The sequence below is a fragment of the Leuciscus leuciscus genome (genome assembly GCF_965113295.1).
Source record: "Leuciscus leuciscus genome assembly, chromosome: 6".
In the NCBI taxonomy this organism is placed as follows: Eukaryota; Metazoa; Chordata; class Actinopteri; order Cypriniformes; family Leuciscidae; genus Leuciscus; species Leuciscus leuciscus.
This window is the reverse complement of record NC_138730.1, coordinates 17,775,131-17,795,782: the sequence shown is the minus strand read 5'-3', so window position 1 is coordinate 17,795,782 and position 20,652 is coordinate 17,775,131. Positions and strand designations below refer to the sequence as shown.

The window sequence follows — 20,652 nt, the reverse complement described above, 5'->3', positions numbered from 1 at the left end:
AAGAAATGAGAAGCACTCTTGGCTTTTGTCGATACTGATTTTATTTTACTGGTAACAGCCTTATAGTGCCTGTTGAAGATGCGGTCTCTGTTCATGTGTGCCAAGACATTTTAGAAATCCCGACCGGACGATTTTACGGCCATGTCCAGGACAAGAGTATGTATGGTCACCCAAAACAGTTAGAGTGATATTAAATTACTTAAACCGTGATATAAAATTTTGGCCACATTGCCCAGCTCTAAGTCATTCATTCCTTGTGTGACTTGCAAAAGCTTGCATTTCGTTCGGTCATACCACAAGGTGTCACTGTGGCCTCAAAGCTTCAGCACTGCCACTTTGGGCTTGATTGCCATGTCTGCAGTAAAACACCCCCTCTCCCCCTCATTACCATGGACAAAGAAATGCATAAATAAATAAATAAAAGTGAAAATAAATAAATGTGGAAATAAATAAATGTATAATATATCTCTTTAAATTCCTTTTATAACTGTTTTAATTTTCCTTTATTTTGTGATTATTTTAATTCCTTTCTGTGTAAAGCACTTTGAATTGCCATAGTCTATGAAATGTGCTATATAAATAAACTAAATAAAAGTGCTATATAAATCAAATAAAATAAATGAAAAAAATAAATAAATGTGGAACATTTTGTAAATATAAAAAAATGTGCTGGCTCTTCCAATCTTTATAATGGCAGTGAATGGCTGTTTCTGTTTTGAAGTCCATCAAAGTGCATCTAACAACTCCGATTGTATTTGTTTGAAAGAAAAATGTCATATACACCTAGGATGGCTTGAGGATGAGTAAATCATGGGGTGATTTTCATTTTATGAATAATATTTATATTGTAACATTGGTCCTTTTTTTTTTTTTCACAGGCTTTAATTTGGTCTGGATCTCACAGAGTGAACTCAGGCAAGGAGATGTTGTACACTCACACCCGTGTGTCTGTGTCTGGACACACTCAGCACAACACCTTCACACTGTCGCTCAGAAACATCAGCAGCAGTCAGCGCTCCAACTACTCTCTGCTCACAGAGGTACTCGCACTCCAACGGTCTTCTGAACTTGTTGAGTTTCAGTATGACAGATTTCAGTATGCACAACCACATCATAACATCAAGACGTTTAGAGAGAAAATATAAAAGAGGTGTAACTTTTTCAAATTTGGTTGTAGTTATTTCTAGTGTGTTGAAAGGTATTAGCTTTCTATAAAACAGTAAAAGCCAATGGAATTCCTTCACCGTGATGTTTGGTGAACAAATTAAACAAATGAACAAAATAAATGTGTGTGATTTACAGTGGCAGGTTGGAAACTGGAGTGCGGAGCTGGCCTGCAGTTCCCTGTCGTCAGGCAGGAGTGTGGGGATCCAGGTTCATGCAAAACTAGACCGCAGTGAGATGCTCTGGCTGCAGGGGGCGCTGGGAAAACGCTGCCTACGAGCTGCTGCTGGATACCACACTGGTGATGATGATGATATATATATACAGTATATCATGTTTGTATCTGTATCATATTTGATACACAAAATTTTAAGGTCTCTAAATTAACAACATGATCAAACCCTTGCTTAACCTGTTGTACACAATCTACTGCGTGCATTCTGTCGTCTGATTGATAGTTTATACTTTTTTAGGAAGTAAAATGTCTTTTCGTTTAATATCCACCTTCAGGTTGTGGTTTGTGTGTCTTTTTGCTGTGAAATCGTTACTGATTTTTATCAAGTAAACATAAGAATAACTTTTATATTGTTAGTATTAAGATGAAAATGGACTGAAGCTTGATTATTCATACATCATTCTTTTTTTTAGAAAAATCACATTAAGATGTATCAAATATGATACATCAGGCTTTTGAGGAACGTTTATTTGTACATCTATTAGTCAGATCAGACCAATCAGATCTTTGATAATAAACTAAACATTTAAATATCATCTCATCTTACCAAGACATATCATTGAGAGATATAGAGTGACAACTGATATTTATTATGCATTAGTAATGTATCAGTAGTCTGCTGTATGGTTATAAAGATCTCATTGATTTACATTACAAGTTATCATAATTTCATCTTACCCTTTGGTCAGAAACTGCACCAAATTGGGGGTTTTTGCTCAGTTTTGGGCCTCTGAAAAAAACGTACGTGTTTTCTCCTCAAATAAAATCTCAGAAGATGTATAAAATATGACAATAAAAAAACAAATATGCAAACTTTTTTAGATTGTTTTATTTATTTATTATCTAAAAGTTTTAAAGAAAAAAAAAATCTGTTTTTCTTTTTACATATTCTTTTCAGATTTTTTCTTTTTTTTTGTCAGGTCAAGTTTTTAATCATGTCATATTATTTTTCTAAATGAGATTTGTATGTGTTTCTACTTGCCGTCAGAAACATCTGATGATGTCCGAGTGGCGTTCTGTTTGGAGGGGCATCACTGGTTCACCCTGGAGGCTCAGAGAGGCGGTCATGGCATTGAGAATGAGACCCTTGCCCTTATTTCTGTAGGAGCAGCCAATCAGAGCCTGCTATTTCAAGCTAAGGCATGCAAGGAGTGCCTGTGGTCCTCAGAGGTGAGGACGGCAAGGAGTTTTGATGTTACTCACATAATATAAATCTGCCAGATATCTTGTAAAACACTGTTTTTCATGTCTGGTTTTTTGATAACACATCTCTACAGGCACGGCTCCAGCAGCTGGGGTACCGGATAAGGAGTAAACTTTTGGACAGAGTTCAGAGACTTCAGCATCTTCTGTTAACATTCAGAAGACAGGTGTGTCATATCTCACAGGCTGTCCTGCTACAAAATTGAACAAGGTTAAAGTGTTAGTTCACCCCAAAAAATTGAAACAGTTACTCACTCTCTTGTCGCTCCAAAACTGTATGGCTTTCTGCATTATTACAATTTATTTAGATGGTCCAGGTCCAGTTTAGATAACTAACTTCAAGTAACTCATTAGATCTCATTAGATTATTAGTAGACTGTTAGGGTTCGGGTTAGTAGATAAATTGACATGCAGTTGCAAAGTTACTTAATAGTCAGCAGAATGTCTGTTGGAGGAGCATCAGAATAAAGAGTTAGCAGATATTAAGCAGTAATACTCTAATGAGAGTTAGTTGACATGTAGTTGCAAAGATACTTATAGTTAGTGCTAGAATGTCTGAAGTGGACCATCGAAATGAAGTGTTACCAACTTTATTTCTTCTGTGGAACAAATTTTTTTTTTATGTCTTAGTGTTTTTTTGGTCCATCCACACAATGTTAATTAATGGGGTCCAGTATTGTTTTGGGAACTATTGACTTTCATTGTATGGACAGTAAGAGACGTTCTTCAAAATATATTCATTCCACAGAAGACAGAAAGTCATTAAGGTTTAGGATAATTTCCATTTTTTGCTGAAAACATCCCTTTAAGTGCTGTGTAAAGAGACATTATATACTGTTCATATGTTTGTGGCCAGTATTTTTTTCAGCAGGGACACATTAAATGGATCAAAAGCTACAATAAAATCTTTTATTTCAAAAATACGCTGTTCTTTTGAACTTTCTGTTCATCAGAATAGAATAGTTTCCACAACTATTTTAAGCAGCACAGCTGTTTTCAACATTAGTAAAAAAAAAAAAAAAATTCTTCTTCTCCAAATCAGCATATTATAATGATTTCTGAAGGATCATGTGACAGTAATGATGCTGAAAATTCAGTCTCGCATCACTGAAATAAATTACATTTGAATATATGTACTACATTAAACTGCAGTTATTTAATAGTTATTTTAAATTTGAATAATATTTCACTATTGTTGAGATAAGAGACTTATTTCAAAAACATAAAAAAATGTTACCAACCCCAATCTTTTAAACGGTAGAATGTATATACGTATATAATAAATCTCTCATTCAATTTCATGAAATGCATCATGGCATGCTTTTAAAAAAGGATTGATGAAGTTTCCATGTATGCTGGACTATTTGTCCCAATACAATTGTAGTTAAAAAATTATTAAAGCATAAATCTTTCAGTTGGAAAAGTTTCAAATCCAAAAATACATTTGAGTGTGACCGGTTGTTTAGGCTTCAGAGATATTTTCATTTCTAAAAAAGGTAGCAGTATCAAATATCATGTCGATCACGTGTCATTATTCATCATTTAGGCAGGGGACAGCATGTTCCTGCTGGAGTTGAGTGATGGCCCGCTGTCTCTGTCCCAGCGAGCCGAGACCCTGTTGCTGCAGAGAGCTGGAGCGCTGTGGAAAGCATGGACCACCGGCCCGCTCCGACACTCGCTCACACACAGCCTACCGCACGCGCTCCAAATCCTGCATCTCGTGTCTCAACAGGTCCAGCAAGAGCTCAGGAGTGAGTTTGCCCTATCAAGTTCTGCGTGACACTGTTCATTCTGATTTCTTCTACAGTTGCCAGGCACAGTTCCCTTTGAGCTGCGCTGGGTGATTGACAGGAAACACGTAACTTTATTTTTCTAAAACACCAAGCACATGTTTAAATGATTTTCTGTGGCAATTGAGGTCACATTATCTGTAATTGATCTTGACAGCGTTCTAGTCACATCATTGCGTAAGCATCTGTAAACCAGTCGCAATTATGCACCAGCACAACTGTGGCTTCATGTCATCACCTTTCATTTGAAAATGCCTGTCAGTGTGTATTAGTGTTATTGTAGGTTTCATTTCTCGCAGGGCCCCTGGCCACTCTAGCTGGAGCGTACCACGACGTGACAGGGGTGCGTTTGGACACCGCGTGGCAGCGAGGAGTGCAGCTGTGGACCAGAGAGCTGACTGAGCTTTTGCCTGCGATACTTCACGATCCTCACTTGAGGGCGCCGTCTCTGACCGCTTTGCACGTTGTCATCTTTGCAGTGGACATGGCAAGAAATATGCATTTATCTGTTTTCCTGAAGTCTTAGGCTGTTGATCGAACGGGATAAACATAATAGAGGATGTATGTCTTGTCATGTTCTTCAGGTGAGCCAGCAGACCTTTCAATGGATGGAGGCCCGATTGGCTGCCATGCTCGGGGGTGTCAGAAGACAGCTTGCACTAATGTACAAGTTCTCCAAAAGGTATGCTGCAAATCTGCCAGAACCATGGCCCATCGCCGTTTGTTCTAACAGGTTTTCTCTCTGAACTTGGCAGGAGTTGACTCACTATTTCCTGGAGTGTTTGGGGTGCCAGAGTCTACTCTTGTCTGTGTATAAAATTAGCCTATTAAAGCCCATTTAAATTCCAGATTTTTTTCCAGGTCTACTAAAATAGGTTGTAATGCTTGAATGTAAAAAACAACAACAACATTTTTCTCATTATTGCAGCAACTCCCTTCCCAGTCTGTCAGTAAGGCTCTGTTTAGTTCCAGTCTCTATGAAGCCACTCCTTTTGAAAAGCGCATTGTGCTCTGATTGGTCGGTTGAACCAGTGTGTTGTGATTGGTCAACTGCTTCGAGTTTCAGAAATGTTTTTTTGCATAACAGCTCAGCACCTATTCATTTTCTGCTCATTCATGCATAAATTCTTTTTTGTTAGTTTTTTTTGGAATATGTGCAAAAGATTGTGCGTGATTGAAGGGCTCAAAGGATACACTTGATGCATCCTTCAAAACAGACTGAATGAAGGACATGAAATCAAAGGATCCCTCACATTGAGATGTCTTACGACAGAGCTTGATGACATGACCGCTGAGATATGCAGCATTACTTAGATATATAGCCTTCTGTTTGAGAAAACATGAGACTACAATTGAGGCATTTCAGGGAGTGCTTACTGACACATATATAAATTAAGGTATTTTAAATGTATAATTTTACTCACAATTTCTACTTGATAAACAATTTTACAGCTTGGCATAACTACAAAAATAAGTTATAATAACAATTTATAATTTTATTAAGCTTTAACTCTTTTACTGCAAAATATACTTTGGGTCAATGACGTGATTATTATTATTATTATTATTATTATTATTAATTTTTTGTCTTACCTATTCATTTATAAAAACATTTAAACAAAAACATTAAAAGTGCAATCTATAAAGGCAATGACTGCAATGAACATGTCTTTATTTTCTGAATTAAAGTCTATTTAAATTTTTTTAGAGGGAAAAAAGTAAACAGTACCCGAGAAATGCACTGTAGTTGAATTTTATATTAAATGCAATTAGCTGAACTGAAGAGTATTTTATTTTTACCCATTTAAGTGGAAATTAAGTTCATCTTTATGTTGATAATTCTGTTATATTTGAAATATGGTAAAGTTGTACTGACAGGCTTTTATGGTGAATTAAAAATATACTTTAAAGGGATAGTTCACTTTGAAATAAAATTTTGGTATGTTTTAGCTTACCTCAAGGGCATCCAAGATGTAGGTGTCTTTTTTTCCGCAGTAGTTTCAATTTTGATATTTTTAGGTCAAACCGTTCTTGTCTGTCAGTCATATAATGCAGGTCAATGGTCACCACCTCAAAGAGCATGCACAGAGTCCAAATTAAAACAATTCCCCAACTACTGCGGAAAAAAAGACACATACATCTTGGATGCCCTTGAGGTAAGCTAAAACATACCAACATTTAATTTCAAAGTGAACTATCCCTTTAATGCCATTGCTATTGAAACCTGAATGTCATGTATTTAAATATATACTGTATTTTGTAATGATGAAGTTGCAATTTATTTAAAATATTAACTTTAAATGTAATATCGAATGACACACTACAGTTAAAATTATAATCAACGCATCAAAATTAGTGAACTTCTTTAAAGCACGTCAAAAGATTAGTAAAACAATGATTTAAAATGTACTTCGAAGTAAAATTTGACATTAATACAAAGTGCACTTTTCATGAAAGTGTACACTTAAGTGGCCTTTTATTTCATTAACATTATATTATCTGCAAGTACAGTTTTTTTTTAAAATACACTTTGAAGTACACTACAGTGCACAGTAAATACAATACAATACAAATATAATTTCACGTGATAACGGCAATCCAAAAGAACTCACTTTTCATATTTCAAGTTTGCTAAAGACCACCTGGATGCTGTGAGCACTACTGGAGCAATGTTCTGGAGGCAAATGAGACAAAGTTTATCTGTTTGCTAATTATACACAGCGGGATGTTTTGTTAAAAACAGAACATACCAACAACAAAACCTCATCCCCAACTGTGAGGCATATGTCTGCAGAGGGATATGGAGCTGCTCTGATGCCTCAGGGTCTGGAATGCCTTAATCATTGAGGGACCAATGAATTTTAAGTTATACAGTGGATTGGCAAGAAATGATCTAAAACTCATGCAAAATGACCACAATCCAAAACACAGAAGTAAATCAACAACAGAATTCTCAAATTGCGTAAATTAAAATGGCCAAGTGGTCAGTGCTCTGAGCTGAATTTGATTTAAATGCTGTGGTGAGATCTGGAACAGAACATTCAAGAAGCATCCCAACAATACACATCAGCCAAAACAATTTTGTAAATATGAATGGGCCAGATATCATCCCTTCATCACAAAAAATGTGTTGCCATTATCACTAATAAAAGTAGTAGTCTTAGCTTAAAGTCATAATTTACTCACCACCACCACCAAGTATTTTCTAACCTGTTTGTGGAACATATATTTAGAGAAATATGTTTGTTTTTTTCCCTCCATATTATGGAAGTCAATGGTGGAAGTCACTTTGGTTACCAACATTCCTTAAAAAATTCTTTTTGGCTTACCCCAACACCCGAATCTGATCAATATCAGAATCTGATTAATATCAATAACACAGTTATTCACATAAATAATGCTGCTATGAGGCTCCCAGCACACATACACCACAAAAGTAACAATTAGAAGTTTTGTATTCCAAAATACAATCTTTTTTTTTTTTTTTTTAGTTTTTAAAATCCAATTTAAACATACTAATATTCAATACATAAATATGTATTTATACATTTGGGGCAATTTAGTTTGTGATAAAACTTGTTTGTATGTTTATTATTGATATGATGCCAATGAATTCAATGTGTAAGCCAAAAACAACCGAAGACTTAACTAAAGACTTCACAGAATAATGAACAGAGGAAACTCAGAGTTTAAATACACAGGGGGTAACAAGGTGACTAAATGATCAACAGGTGAATGTAATCCAATCAGAAACCATATAAACTAACTAGCAAACAGAACTCAGGCAAAGCAGAACAGGGAACAGAAGGAAAATGAAACCAAAACAGAACGAGACCATTACAGTAGCTTCCCCTTCCGGAAGGTGCATCCTCGCGGCGTAACAAGTCCAACTGAGGAGGGAGGAAGGGGGCTTATGAGGCGGTCGAGGATCTGGTGAATGGCAGTAAACAATAGGAGGTGATGGCGGGAGAAACCAGAATGGGGATAAATTGGAGGGAGGAGACAAGAGCATGAGAAGCCAGGTGGGGACCCAGACCACGGCCAGGACAAAGGCCCACTGTGGAGTCCAGGGAGGGAGAAGCCATGATGCAGACTTGGCAGAGATCCAGGTGGATGACAGTCTGAGATGGAGCTGATAGAGGTGGAGACCCAGGCGGAACCGAAGAGTCAATCAACCCAAGTGACACAATGATTCTGGAGACTGAGGCGAAGCTGGTAGGACTGAGGACCAAGGTGGAGCCGGAGGAAAGGCGGAGCCCGAGGTAGCCGAAGGGGTGGAGGGACGAAGCGTAGCTGAAGGCCTGGAAGTCCGTGGCACAGGCAGAGCGACATCTGATCAAGGCGAAGCCGGAGGGATTAAGGAGCCAATTGGAGCCGTAAGGACAATGGTCCCAGGCGAGCCAAGGGAAGGAGGAGCCGAGATGGAACCGATTAGTGGTCATTCCAAGGTCAAGTGACTGGCTCGGAGGCTGGATGCGGAGCCAGGGGATCCTCTTGCCAAGGCGGAGCTGGAGACCGGAAGACCCGAGGCAGATCCACGCTGCAGAGTAGAGTGAGAGCAGGAGCCAAGGGACAGCGGGGGCGGGGCTGAGAAACTGGCTGTTATAAGCAGAGGAGGAGGATGCTGGGAGGGATCTTTGGAGACACAGGAGACTTGGAGCTGGATGGGACCAGCGGCAACGGGAGATTAAAGGGAATCTCCTCTTCCAATTCCTCATTGTATATTGCAGAGGCCAGCTGTAGCTCACCCTCAGTGATGGGAGTGTGGGCATGGCTGCACTCCATGCCCTCGAATTCCACAAGCACACTCACTGGCAAAGAACGATGTTGCCAGCTCATGCACCTGTTCAGACTCCCTGTGGGGCTCGGGCTCAGTCTCCGGGACTATGATCGGCTCAGGTGTTGACTCTGGTCCTTGCATCGCGGCAGACTCGGGCTCCTTGTCTGCGGTGAGCTCTGGCATACTCTCAGTGTAGGGTGTGGGATGCGGCTGGCTGTGGCTGGTCTGGGGCTGGTGATGTCTTCCTCAGCAGAGCAGACGGTTAATGGGGATCCACAGATCACCAGCACCCACTCCACACTGGCAGCAAATGTCCCTCGAGGACCATCAAGGTTCGGAATCTCTGGATAATATGGTACTCCATATACCAGCAATGCTACATGGCATGAATAGTTTAAGAAGATAAAATATACTTTTTTGTTTCACTTTTTGCTGCGTCTGTTTATACTGTTGCTGTATTTATTGTCACTTGGTGATTGCAGTTGTTTGTCAGTTATTTGTCTTTTTGTGACTGAAAGATAAATAAGAGGCAATCTAGCTCTGGAATGTGTTGTTTTTGAAATCATGCTGAATGTTTATTGCCGCTGTTATCATTGGTATTAGGCAAGCGTTCTCTTGGCGCTCATGCACAGTCTTCACACAAAAGAGCGCTTCAGTCTATCGCTTGAGGCTGTTGCAGAGACTTTCTATTTGTTATGGTGAAATCACAAAACAAAATCCAAACAAAGTGTCTCTGCTCTTGATATACAATCACTGATGAACATCTTTGGTTTTAATAAGAAAAAAAGATAAGAAATTGAGGGCGGATTAGAATCTAGAACCTCTGGCACGCTTAACAAAAATTGTACCACCAGTCCAGTAGGTCTCACCAATGTTTAATGCGTTTTACTAATAGGTGACATGACAGCGTTATCGTTAATTATATACATTTTGATTTGGACTTACTCACTTACAGTGATTCATACAGAAATGTACAGTATATAATTCCAAACTTTTTCTCCACAACTCTCTGTTCCTCCAGTGAGAGTGAGCTGATCTTTAGGGTGCCACTTCCTGTGGGCCCGTGGCTGAAGGTGAAGGAAGCAGGTGTGACTGAAGTTCTTCTGGAGGAGTTTGTCCTGAAGCCTCTACTGGCCTTGAACTCTCTGAGTCCTACAGCAGAGCTCTACCGGCTGAAGAGGAAGATAATGGACAGTCCCGTCAACTGTGAGTTGTTATGAGTGTTTAGCTCTCACGGGCCTTCATGTTGAACACATGTTTATCAGCTCTAGACCATTAATTGAGTTAATCTAGACCCCTGGGATTTTCATATGTCAGAAATTGTAACTGAAATTACTACTTAAAGAGATAGTTCACAAAAAAAAAAAATTCCATACAATGAAAGTCAGTGGAGACTGATGTTGTTTGGGCCCCAAAGTTATTCAAAAATGTTCTTCTGTGCTCAGCAGAATAAATAAAGTCGGTAACACTTTATTTCGATACTCAAGTAACTTTGCAACTACATGTCACCTACCATGTAGTCATTAGAGTATCAGTAGACTTTCTGCTTATAATCTGCTAAGACTTTATTGTGATGATTCCCAAAAAGACAATCTACTAACTATAACTATAAGTAACTTTGCAACTATATGTCAACTTATTCTACTAACCCTAACCTAACAGTCTACTAATATTCTATTGTGTTTTAGTTGACATGTACTGTAGTTGACCATTAATGAGGGTTAGTTGACAGTAGTTGCAAAGTTAAGTACTGTTTTGTTAGTAGAATGTCAAAAATGGACTACTGAAATAAAGTATAACCCAAAAGTCATAGAGGTAATAAAGTAAATGATGACAGAAAATAATGACTTATGTGGTAGATTTTTCCCTAAACCTAACTACGTACCTGGGTCTCGTATATAATAAGGGTTATGGCAAAATGGCATGAAACATTACATAATTTGATTGGTTCTTTTTAGACAAGCCCTTCTGTTGCCAGGTAATGATTCCTTCATAATCACAGGGTTTCAAATCTGTCGAGTTTCATTTCCCCTATTTGTTATTTATACACACACACACACACACACTCAAAGTCACAAGTTTTCCCTTGGTTTCGAACAGTACATTTTGTTCAAATGTTAGATGTTAGAGTTACAAAAAGTTTGATATACAGTTTACTATTTTATTAATGAAAAAATCTATCACACTTATTTCACACATCTTCATTTCCTCACATCTGTCTTTGTACTTCATTTCCTCTGTCCAGATCAGGCATTTCTAGTGGCAGATGTCTATTTGGTGTCATTTGATGGACATCTGTTCAAACTCCCAGCATCCTGTGACTTCATCCTAGCAACTGATGTCATCAAGAAAACCTTCAGCATTGCACTTAAATCTGTCAGGTTCAAACGACGCTCGCTTGAGGTGCAAATGCAAAACACGATGATTGCAATTCACCCAAATGGAGAGGTACATCTTATTGTTATTTTGATGCCCAATATCAGTGTCATGGTTAATTTAGAAACTTTATCGGAAAAATGAAATATGATCTAATTAAACAGGTTTATATAAAAAAATGTGATTTTAGGTGGAAATTAATTGCCAAGTAACGCACATACCATACACTAACCACGAAGTGGCTATCAGAAAGGATGGGAACATCATTGAGGTGTCCAATGAGAGAGGACTTCGGGTCTCATGTGACCATCATCTAGAGGTTTGCAGTGCGATCCTAGAGGGATGGCTTCACGGTAAGATCAGTAGCTTTGTTTACTAAATTACTTCCAGAACTAATTTTTAGCAATACAATTTTGCCAAAACTCAAGACAGTTCTACCATGTGCTTCGAGCTCTGATGGTATATGCTATTCTTTGACAAATAAATAAATAAAATGAATTGACATAACAAATAAACACACACACACTCACACACACTACCCCAGAGTTTTGAATGGTACAAAAACAAAAAATGTGTATATGAAGAGTTCAGATGCAAAAGCCTCTAAGTGCCATCTGAAATTTTCTTGTAGAATGATCATTTTTATCAAGCTTGTATATTTAAGTTCAGTAATTTCATTTAAATGACAATTCATAGGTAATTTTCATTGCCATTTCAGTGAAATTACTAAACCTAAATATACGAGCTTCATATATATATTATATATATATATATATATATATATATATATTTTTTTTTTTGATGGCAAGTGAATTTTTTCAATCAACAACTTTAATATATTTTAAAATTGTATTTATTCTTGTGATGGCAAATGTTGTTGCTGATTTGAGTACATCATTTGCAATGCTTCTTGGAATAAACAGCGAACGCCTTCATAAAATACTTTTTTTTATTTTTCAAATAAATGTTTTTCTTTGTGTTAAATGTTTTGAAGTTATGATTCATCTCTGAGCTGGCTGGTTTAGTTCAAGGCCTAGAACAACTTTTAAGTGGTAGAGTGGAAAAAATTCCTCTTTTACCAAGGAAAGTGTTTGTGTGTGTGGGTGGGTGGGTGTAGGTTGTGGGGGGGGGGGGGTATTCTGTAACATGATGTGTTAAGAGATTTAATGGCACTTAAAACCACTGCTGCCTACAAAAGGCTACTCTCTGGTTGCAGTAAATCATTCTAAAATGCATCATGGTCTAACACGTTATTTTAATAAATCGTTTTTCAGGTGTGTCCACTGGTCTTTTAGGAACCAATGATAACGAGGCAGCTAACGAGCTTCTTCTCTCAGATGGCTCCTACACACACAGTGTGCTTCAGTTCACTCACAGCTGGCAGGTAGCGAAAGAAACCTGTGAGGAATGTTTAGCATTTGAGATCACAGCACAACTAAAACAGTCAGACACCAACCACAGCACTATTTCTATTATTTTGCTTCATATTTACATAGTCTGCGCATGCTTTTTTGTATTTCATATAATAATGTTGAAGGAAAAGTTCATTTCATTTCAACTCATGTACTCTCTGTCATTTCAATCCGAACATGAATTTTTTCCACTGAACAAAAATGCAAAACTTTGGAGAATGTTCACACTGCTCTTATCCATTCAGGCATATATTGACCAGTGTCAAGATCCAAAAAAAGGCAAACAGCACCATAACAATAACAACTCTCAAATTTGATTTGCAGCAGTGTTCTTTATTTTTTTTATTTTTTTTAGTTAGTTAAATCATGACAACTCTTAGAATACAGTAGTTTTAGCATGTCTATGAATATGGCTATGCTAATATATTTGGTCTTGCCGGAATAGTTCTGCTATGTTGTTGCTGCTGCAGAGCAATTATGGACTGATAATAGATACACAGACACGCTGCTGTGAGAATGTAAGATCTGCTGCAGCTGCTGCGTAAATAGACAGACATAAATCCCGTAACAGATCCAGGCAGGTGGAGCTGGGGGAGGTGGAGGTTTTCAGAGGAACTCTGATAGCAAAATACAGGACTAGCCTACAGCAAACACTGAACCAGACTATTGAAATCTTGAGCAAGCAATCTCATTGGCTACAGGATCATCAGAGGCCAATCAGCTTGTGCCGTAATCGGTATCATTGCCGTAATCGGAATCTATTATGCGGTAATCGTGTGATTGCTTGCAGATTGCATGTATCAGAGTTTCGTGTCTGGACTATATATTTAATTTTTTTGTAATTTTAGTTAACTATAATAACCCTGATTTGCTGTTACATATTTTCAAATTTATGAACTGTTGTGGTTCCATACAGGGAAAACAAAACAGTGTCAACATTAAAGGGATACTCAACTTTTTTTGGAAATAGGCTCATTTTACAACTCCCCCAGAGTTAAACAGTTGAGTTTTACCATTTTCGAATCCATTCAGCCGATCTCCGGGTCTGGCGGTACCACTTTTAGCATAGCTTAGCATAGATCATTGAATCGGACAGGACCATTAGCATCTCTCTCAAAAAAATGACCAAAGAGTTTCGATATTTTTCCTATGTAAAACTTGACTCTTCTGTAGTTACATCGTGTACTAAGACCGACGGAAAATGAAAAGTTGCGATTTTCTAGGCTGATATGGCTAGGAACTATACTCTCATTCCTGCGTAATAATCAAGAAACTTTGTTGCCGTACCCTGAGTCCAGCAGGCGTAATGATATGACGCAGCGCCTGAAAATAGTCCCCAGCTCAGGGTCGAGATCTTTTTTTAATTTTTTATGCTAATCGCTTTGTCCGATTCAATGATCTATGCTAAGCTATGCTAAAAGTGGTTCCGCCAGACCCGGAATTCGGCTGAATGGATTCGAAAACTGTAAAACTCAACTCTTTAACTCTGGGGGAGTTGTAAAATGAGCCTATTTCCAAAAAAAGTGGAGTATCCCTTTAATCAAAACATCTTTTGTGTTCCACGGAAGAGAAGAATGTCATGCGGATTTTGAATGACATGAGGGTGACTACAGAGTGTGTGTCTCTATTGTGATCTTTTGATGCCCTTTGCTTTAGGTGGATTCGGAATGTGCCAGCGGGAAAGCTGAAATCTGCCAGAATGGCACTGCCGACTTCCTGTGGTGCAAATTTCTGTTCTCCTCCACAAATTCTCCTCTGAGCCCCTGTTTCAGAGTGGTAACTACTGTCCTCTGTTTTCTCTCACTCAACGACATATGCTAACAATTACATGTATATAAAGATCCCTTTGATTAGATTGATCAAAAGACATGCACTCCTTGGGGGAAGTGAGGAAATACAAAAGAGAATGAGAGACTGCAATAGTAAACAACACAATGAACTTCAGATGAAGAATTCTCTCTGTCACACTGTTTTTATTTTTCGCATTGCGTTTATGAGCGTTCATTTTTCGGATCTTTTATTAGGTGGACCCTGTGCAGTTCATGCTGATGTGTGAAGGATTGGAGTGCATAAGTGATGAGCGTGCAGATGTTTCCAGACCAGACTTTTGCACACTGGCCTCTGCCTATATCCATCTATGCAATAGAAACTATGTTCCACTGGAGCTGCCAGTGGAGTGCGGTCAGTATTCTCCCTTCTCATGATGAATGCATACCAAATCTATAACTGTATTTTAAATAGATAATCACTAGGACTGCACAATTTGGTCAAAAAATCACGTTGAGAATAATCTGACAAATATTGGGGTTGTAGTTTGATCTGGGAAATGCCGAGCATGTAATATGTCTTTTGACTGGATATCAAAGCTAAAAGAAATAAAAAGCCACACAATCACAATGAAACACCCAGTCTTATATAAACAGAGTGTGCCAAAAAGATTTTGTGAACATCCTTCTTTTTTTTTTCTTTAGTTACTCTTCACTCTTGCTGTAAGTCCTATATAAAAGACACAAGCTCAGCTGAAAAGGGCTGAACTGAAAGTAAACTAAAAAAAAAAAAGTAAAAAAATTTGAACATACTGTATCTGGGCTTGAAAATAGAATCAAATTAGTTCAGTAAAGTTTTTGTCTAAGTTCACTTTTCTTTCACACTGTTTTTTTTTAAACCAGTCTTTAAATCTTCTATAATGCGTCTCCTCCTCCTCCTCCTCCTCCTCCTCCTCCTTCTTCTTCTTCTTCTCCTCCTTCTTGTCCTCCTTCTACTCCTCCTTCTTGTCCTTCTTCTTCATCTCCTTCCTCCCATTCTCCCCATTCTCCTCCTCCTTCTCCTCCTCCATCTTCTTCTCCTTCTCCTCCTCCATCTTCTTCTCCTTCTCTTCCTCCTCCTTCTTTTCCTTTATCTCCTCCTTCTCCTCCTTCTCATCCTCATCCTCTTCTTCTCCTCCTTCTCCCACTTATTCTTCTCCTCCTCCTTCTTCTCCTCCTCCTTCTTATTCTCCTTTATCTCCTCCTTCTTCCCCTCCTCCTCCTCCTTCTACTCCTTCTCCTCTTTCTTCTCCTTCTCCTCCTCATTCTCCTCCTTCTCATCCCCTTCTTCTCCTCCTTCTTCCACTTATTCTTCTTCTCCTTCTCCTCTTTCTTCTCCTTCTCCTCCTTTTTCTCCTCCTCCTCCTCCTTTGTCTCCTCCTCCTTCATTTTCTTCTCCTTCTCCTCCTTTTTCTCCTCCTTCTCCTTTCTTCTCCTTCTCCTCCTTTTTCTCCTCCTCCTCCTCCATCTTCTTCTTCTTCTCCTCCTTTGTCTCCTCCTCCACCTCCTCCGTTTTCTTCTCATTCTCCCCATTTTTCTCCTCCTCCTCCTTCTCCTCTTTCTTCTCCTTCTCCTCCTTTTTCTCCTCCTCCTCCATCATCTTCTTCTTCTCCTCCTTTGTCTCCTCCTCCACCTCCTCCTTCTTCTTCTCCTTCTCCTCCTAGACAAATGCACCACAGACTCAAAGCTAACTGAACTTGTGCTTAGACATTTCTGTGGTTCAAGCACATATTGTGATCCATTCTGAGGCTAACTGAACTGATGAAAACATTGTGTCATCACATACAGACTTTATTTATTTTATTAAATCACTGAGTTTTGCTAAAGTATTCAAAATATTCATAATTCTTGTGCTTTAATTTCAGTGTAAGAGGTGTCCGGTTTACTGCAGAGATGCTGTGATTCCAGTCACAGGAAAGGAAGTGTCAGCTGACTTATTTGAAATATAAACAGGGACATGTGCAAAATCATTACTGTTAGTATCTTTATTACTAATACTATTATTATTATTATTATTATTATAAACTACTATGACTAATTATAGATTAAATGAATTTGCCATTCACTCTTAAAAATAAAGTTTCCAAATGAGGTTTTCCCAGTGATGCCATAGAAGAACCACATTTTTTCCCTAAAGAAACTTCAGTGAACAGTTCTTTAAATAACTTTTTTTCTTCTTAATGTGAAGAACATTTTAATAATCTAAAGAACCTTTTCCATTATAAATAGCCTTTTGTCAACTGGAAAGGTTCCATAGATGTTAAAGGCTCCTCATAGAACCATCGATGCCAATAAAGAACATTTATTTTTAAGAGTGTATGCAGTATTTCATGTAGCCAAGAACATCGATTTTTTTTTTATATATATACATTAGAAAATAAATGCTAAAAATACATCCCACCACTATTGGTCACTAATTACAGTTTTTCTCAATTGCTAAATCACTAAAACTCATTGGCTGAACAAAGTTCTCAGTTGCCTGAACTCATTTAGCTAATTGTGCAGTCTGTTGTCAATACCTTAAACCATTTCACATGGTAAAACACAATTTGCAGATCTCACTTAGACTTTTCAGCAAAACTCTAAACACATTCTCATTCTCAAAACACATTCTGCACTGTAATGCACGTCATCCATACTGGTAAACACAAGTGGCAACAGTCAAATACAAATAGAGAACACACGTCATTGATTGAACACAACCACTCAAAATTGATTTAACCTTTTTCAAATGATGTCCAAAGACAAGAAGAAGCACACTGATCACATTTACTCCTTAGATTTTAGTCCCTTTTAGTATTGTATACTGTAGTACAGTGCATTGTAGGCTGTATACTGTACAATGAACAAATTGTATGGCCCTGAACATTGTGCTTTCCATTTGTATACTGACTGCTCAATAGATTTTGACTGGTTGTAGGTTCAACAAAGAACAAGAATTACAGTATCACAGAGACAAAGGACACGTTTGTGAGATGCAGGGTACAGTAAAATAGGAGTAACAAAAAAAATTGCAAAGAGCAAAACATAGTAATTTCTGATCAATTTTGAGCTACTATGATAGAACATGTTTTCGTTCATCAAAAGACAATGATGGAAAAATATGAAATTTGTTTTGAGATAAAAAATGTCCTTCTCCATGAGAACTATGTTTTGAACAATGTGTTTCCTATTGTTTGGTGTTTTGTTTACTGACTGCTTGATATCATTTTGATCACTTTGTCTATGATTTGAGAGCAGTGTTTGATTTTGAACACAGGTAAAACTGTTTTGATGCGAAAGTTGCATTTTGCGAGAGGAGTCAGAGGTTTTGTGAATAGTGCTTGAAGATGAGGTTTTGTGTTTAATGTTTTCAGAAAATGGAGCAAGGTTTCAGAAATTGTGTTTTAGCAACTGAGAAAAACTGTAATATTAAGTGAATGCACTCTTCTAAATATATTTGTAAAGTCAGAAACTGGTACATCAGTATAATTTAATATTTTTTTATCGCATCCAATGTGTCTCCGGCCTTAGATCTTTTTTCGCGTACCCCCTGAAATCAGTCCACGTACCCCTGGGGGTACGCGTACCCCAGTTTGACAACTGTGGTTCTAAATGATCTGCCTATGATAACTTATAACAATTAATATCCTCCTGTAAGCTTAAATGTGCATTATCTCTCTATTGTACTTGATTCCCTTCCAATAAAAGCTTCATAGATCATTCTGTATTAAAGTGATGGTATCCAAACCCATAAGTCATATCCGCATCTGCATGTGGGGGACGTTTGGCCTGTGTCCTCCTGTTACTCCTTGAAGCGGAATGCATGACAGGTTTTCCAGCCATGACTTATAATGTTCCTGTTACCGGATGATCTTGTGAGTTTCATGTAAGATCAGAGATCTTACATGATGAAACATGGTCACATACTGTACATGGTCAAATAAAAAACTCTAATGTGCGTTTTTGCAGAAGATCTCCATAGCAGATATTTATGATACTCGAGATGATGAATCTGGTCTAGTTCTGTCGTCCTACAGATAATTCATGTGCAAGTTTATTTTTAAATGTTACGCAGTTTGTAGAAGGGTCAGGGATGAGTGGCTGTAAATAATCACAGTGAAATCTAACAGTTATTTAACAAAGTTCATAAAAAGTTCAAGGAAAACTGGTAGACGGCAATGTGAATAAACATTTTACAGCACCTTCCTCCCTTTCTTCGTTGATGTAATTTTTCTAATGAGCCTCTATCCAAGTCCTTACCCCCAAAAAAGTGTATTCTAGTCTGCTATTGCTTTACTTCTTTTTAACTAAAGATCAGACAGTAGCTTGGCTTATGTTTGGATTATATTTGTACCTAATCTTTTGATTAAAATATACTTAATAAAAGTATAAATCAATATCCAAATTATATTTGGCTTGTATTATGTTGGTTTTTTTTTTTCTTTCTTTCTTTTTTCTTCATATATTGGCGTACAAACATATGCTTAAGTTTAAAATAAAAAGTCGGTTTTGGGGTGGAATAGCTCAGAGTAAATAGTGCATGGGACTGAACTTATGTCCAACCTGATTCATAGCTTCAATTATAAACCATTACAGAAAATATCATTTTAAGACTTTTTGAGATTTTGGGCTATTTTGCCTCCATAACTGGCCTTCTTTCTAGTGAGACTAGTGAAAAGAAAATATAAAATACATTTGATCTATTTACTTCTGTATTTCAATGATGCATATCTTTGAAAGGCTGTTTTCTCAAAATGAGTTTTGTCTCCTGCACTGGAAGGAAATCTAAAATTCCCTTTAATATATTTACTAAATTAATCAAGAATTCTGAACCTGGCTTTATCCGATGTTCAGTTTTCAGTTCTGGAAATGTATGCGAATTAGTGAATATTTAAATAGTTAATGCCTCACACTTGTAACAAAACATGTAATACAAATAAATAGTCTTAATTTAATTATTAGTGTTTTTTTTTTTTTTACCCTATTCACTTATAAAAAATGGGCCAATTGAGTTGCAAGAAGTGGGCCTATTGAAATAGTACACTTGCAAGTTTACAAATTGATATTAACTATAAAGTATACTTGGAAAATACACTTGAACTTTGCTTAAGTTTACTTAATAAAACAAACTTGAAGTATACTTCTTTCTGTAACTGATATCTTATTCCTGTTGCTTATAGGCTACAACAACAACAACAAAATATTTGATTTGTGTTTTCTTTAAACACTTGTTGCATTTCATGCTTTATAATCAACAATCAAAGTATATGCAAGGCTGTATGTAAGAATTTCCATGTATTAATCGCTTTTATTGCCAATGTGTGATCAGCTTGTAATGAAACTTAAACAACGAGACCTTCCCCGGCTGTCTATGAAAGCCTGTAGACTGATTTGTTTGTGAAGGGCTCGGGACGTTTTTGCCGGGAAAATCATGGAGTGTTCTGGAGTTCACATTTGCAAACCAAGCGACAACCTTCCTGTCTCTTTCTTGAAACTAATACGGAAGTGAATTAAACTGCAATTCATCGACTGGCTGAGACAGGCTCCAAAAAAGAGTCATTCCCATTTACCCTCATGTTAAAATGCCTAACTTTACAGCAGATTTTTTCTTACAGCCTGATGCAAAAAGTGGTTTTGTCTATATAGCTAATTTTGCCCTTCATGAAAACTGTGAGGGGGGTGATTTTTTTAAATAACTCATCTGTTTAAATTATATTAAGCATTACATTTCTGCATAATTAAGGGCGTGGCCACTTGAGTGACAGGTGGATTGCCGCTGCTGTCACTACATTTGTCTGCTGTCTGTTAGCCATCATGTCACCTCAGCTAATCCCGCCTTTTTGCCCATTTTCGTTTATCTGGGAGTGACGCTCTACCAAGATGGCGACGGCCGGCTCCGCCCACT

At 37.6% G+C, this 20,652-nt stretch overlaps 1 protein-coding gene across 1 annotated transcript in view; it reads left to right on the top strand.

The window, feature by feature from the left end:
- The window catches only part of LOC309500529 (uncharacterized protein), a 67,613-nt gene extending 48,456 nt beyond the window's left edge, over window positions 1-19,157 (top strand). Inside the window, exons 50-63 of the mRNA XM_082172139.1 lie at window positions 879-1,040; window positions 1,303-1,465; window positions 2,388-2,569; window positions 2,677-2,769; window positions 4,149-4,353; window positions 4,692-4,879; window positions 4,977-5,074; window positions 10,194-10,378; window positions 11,418-11,620; window positions 11,739-11,901; window positions 12,823-12,932; window positions 14,617-14,736; window positions 14,985-15,141; window positions 16,631-19,157. Of these exons, the coding sequence (XP_082028265.1) occupies window positions 879-1,040; window positions 1,303-1,465; window positions 2,388-2,569; window positions 2,677-2,769; window positions 4,149-4,353; window positions 4,692-4,879; window positions 4,977-5,074; window positions 10,194-10,378; window positions 11,418-11,620; window positions 11,739-11,901; window positions 12,823-12,932; window positions 14,617-14,736; window positions 14,985-15,141; window positions 16,631-16,635 (2,034 nt within the window). The 3' untranslated portion in view covers window positions 16,636-19,157. The remainder of the gene's footprint in view (window positions 1-878; window positions 1,041-1,302; window positions 1,466-2,387; window positions 2,570-2,676; window positions 2,770-4,148; window positions 4,354-4,691; window positions 4,880-4,976; window positions 5,075-10,193; window positions 10,379-11,417; window positions 11,621-11,738; window positions 11,902-12,822; window positions 12,933-14,616; window positions 14,737-14,984; window positions 15,142-16,630) is intronic.
- The last annotated feature ends 1,495 nt before the right edge of the window (window positions 19,158-20,652 follow it).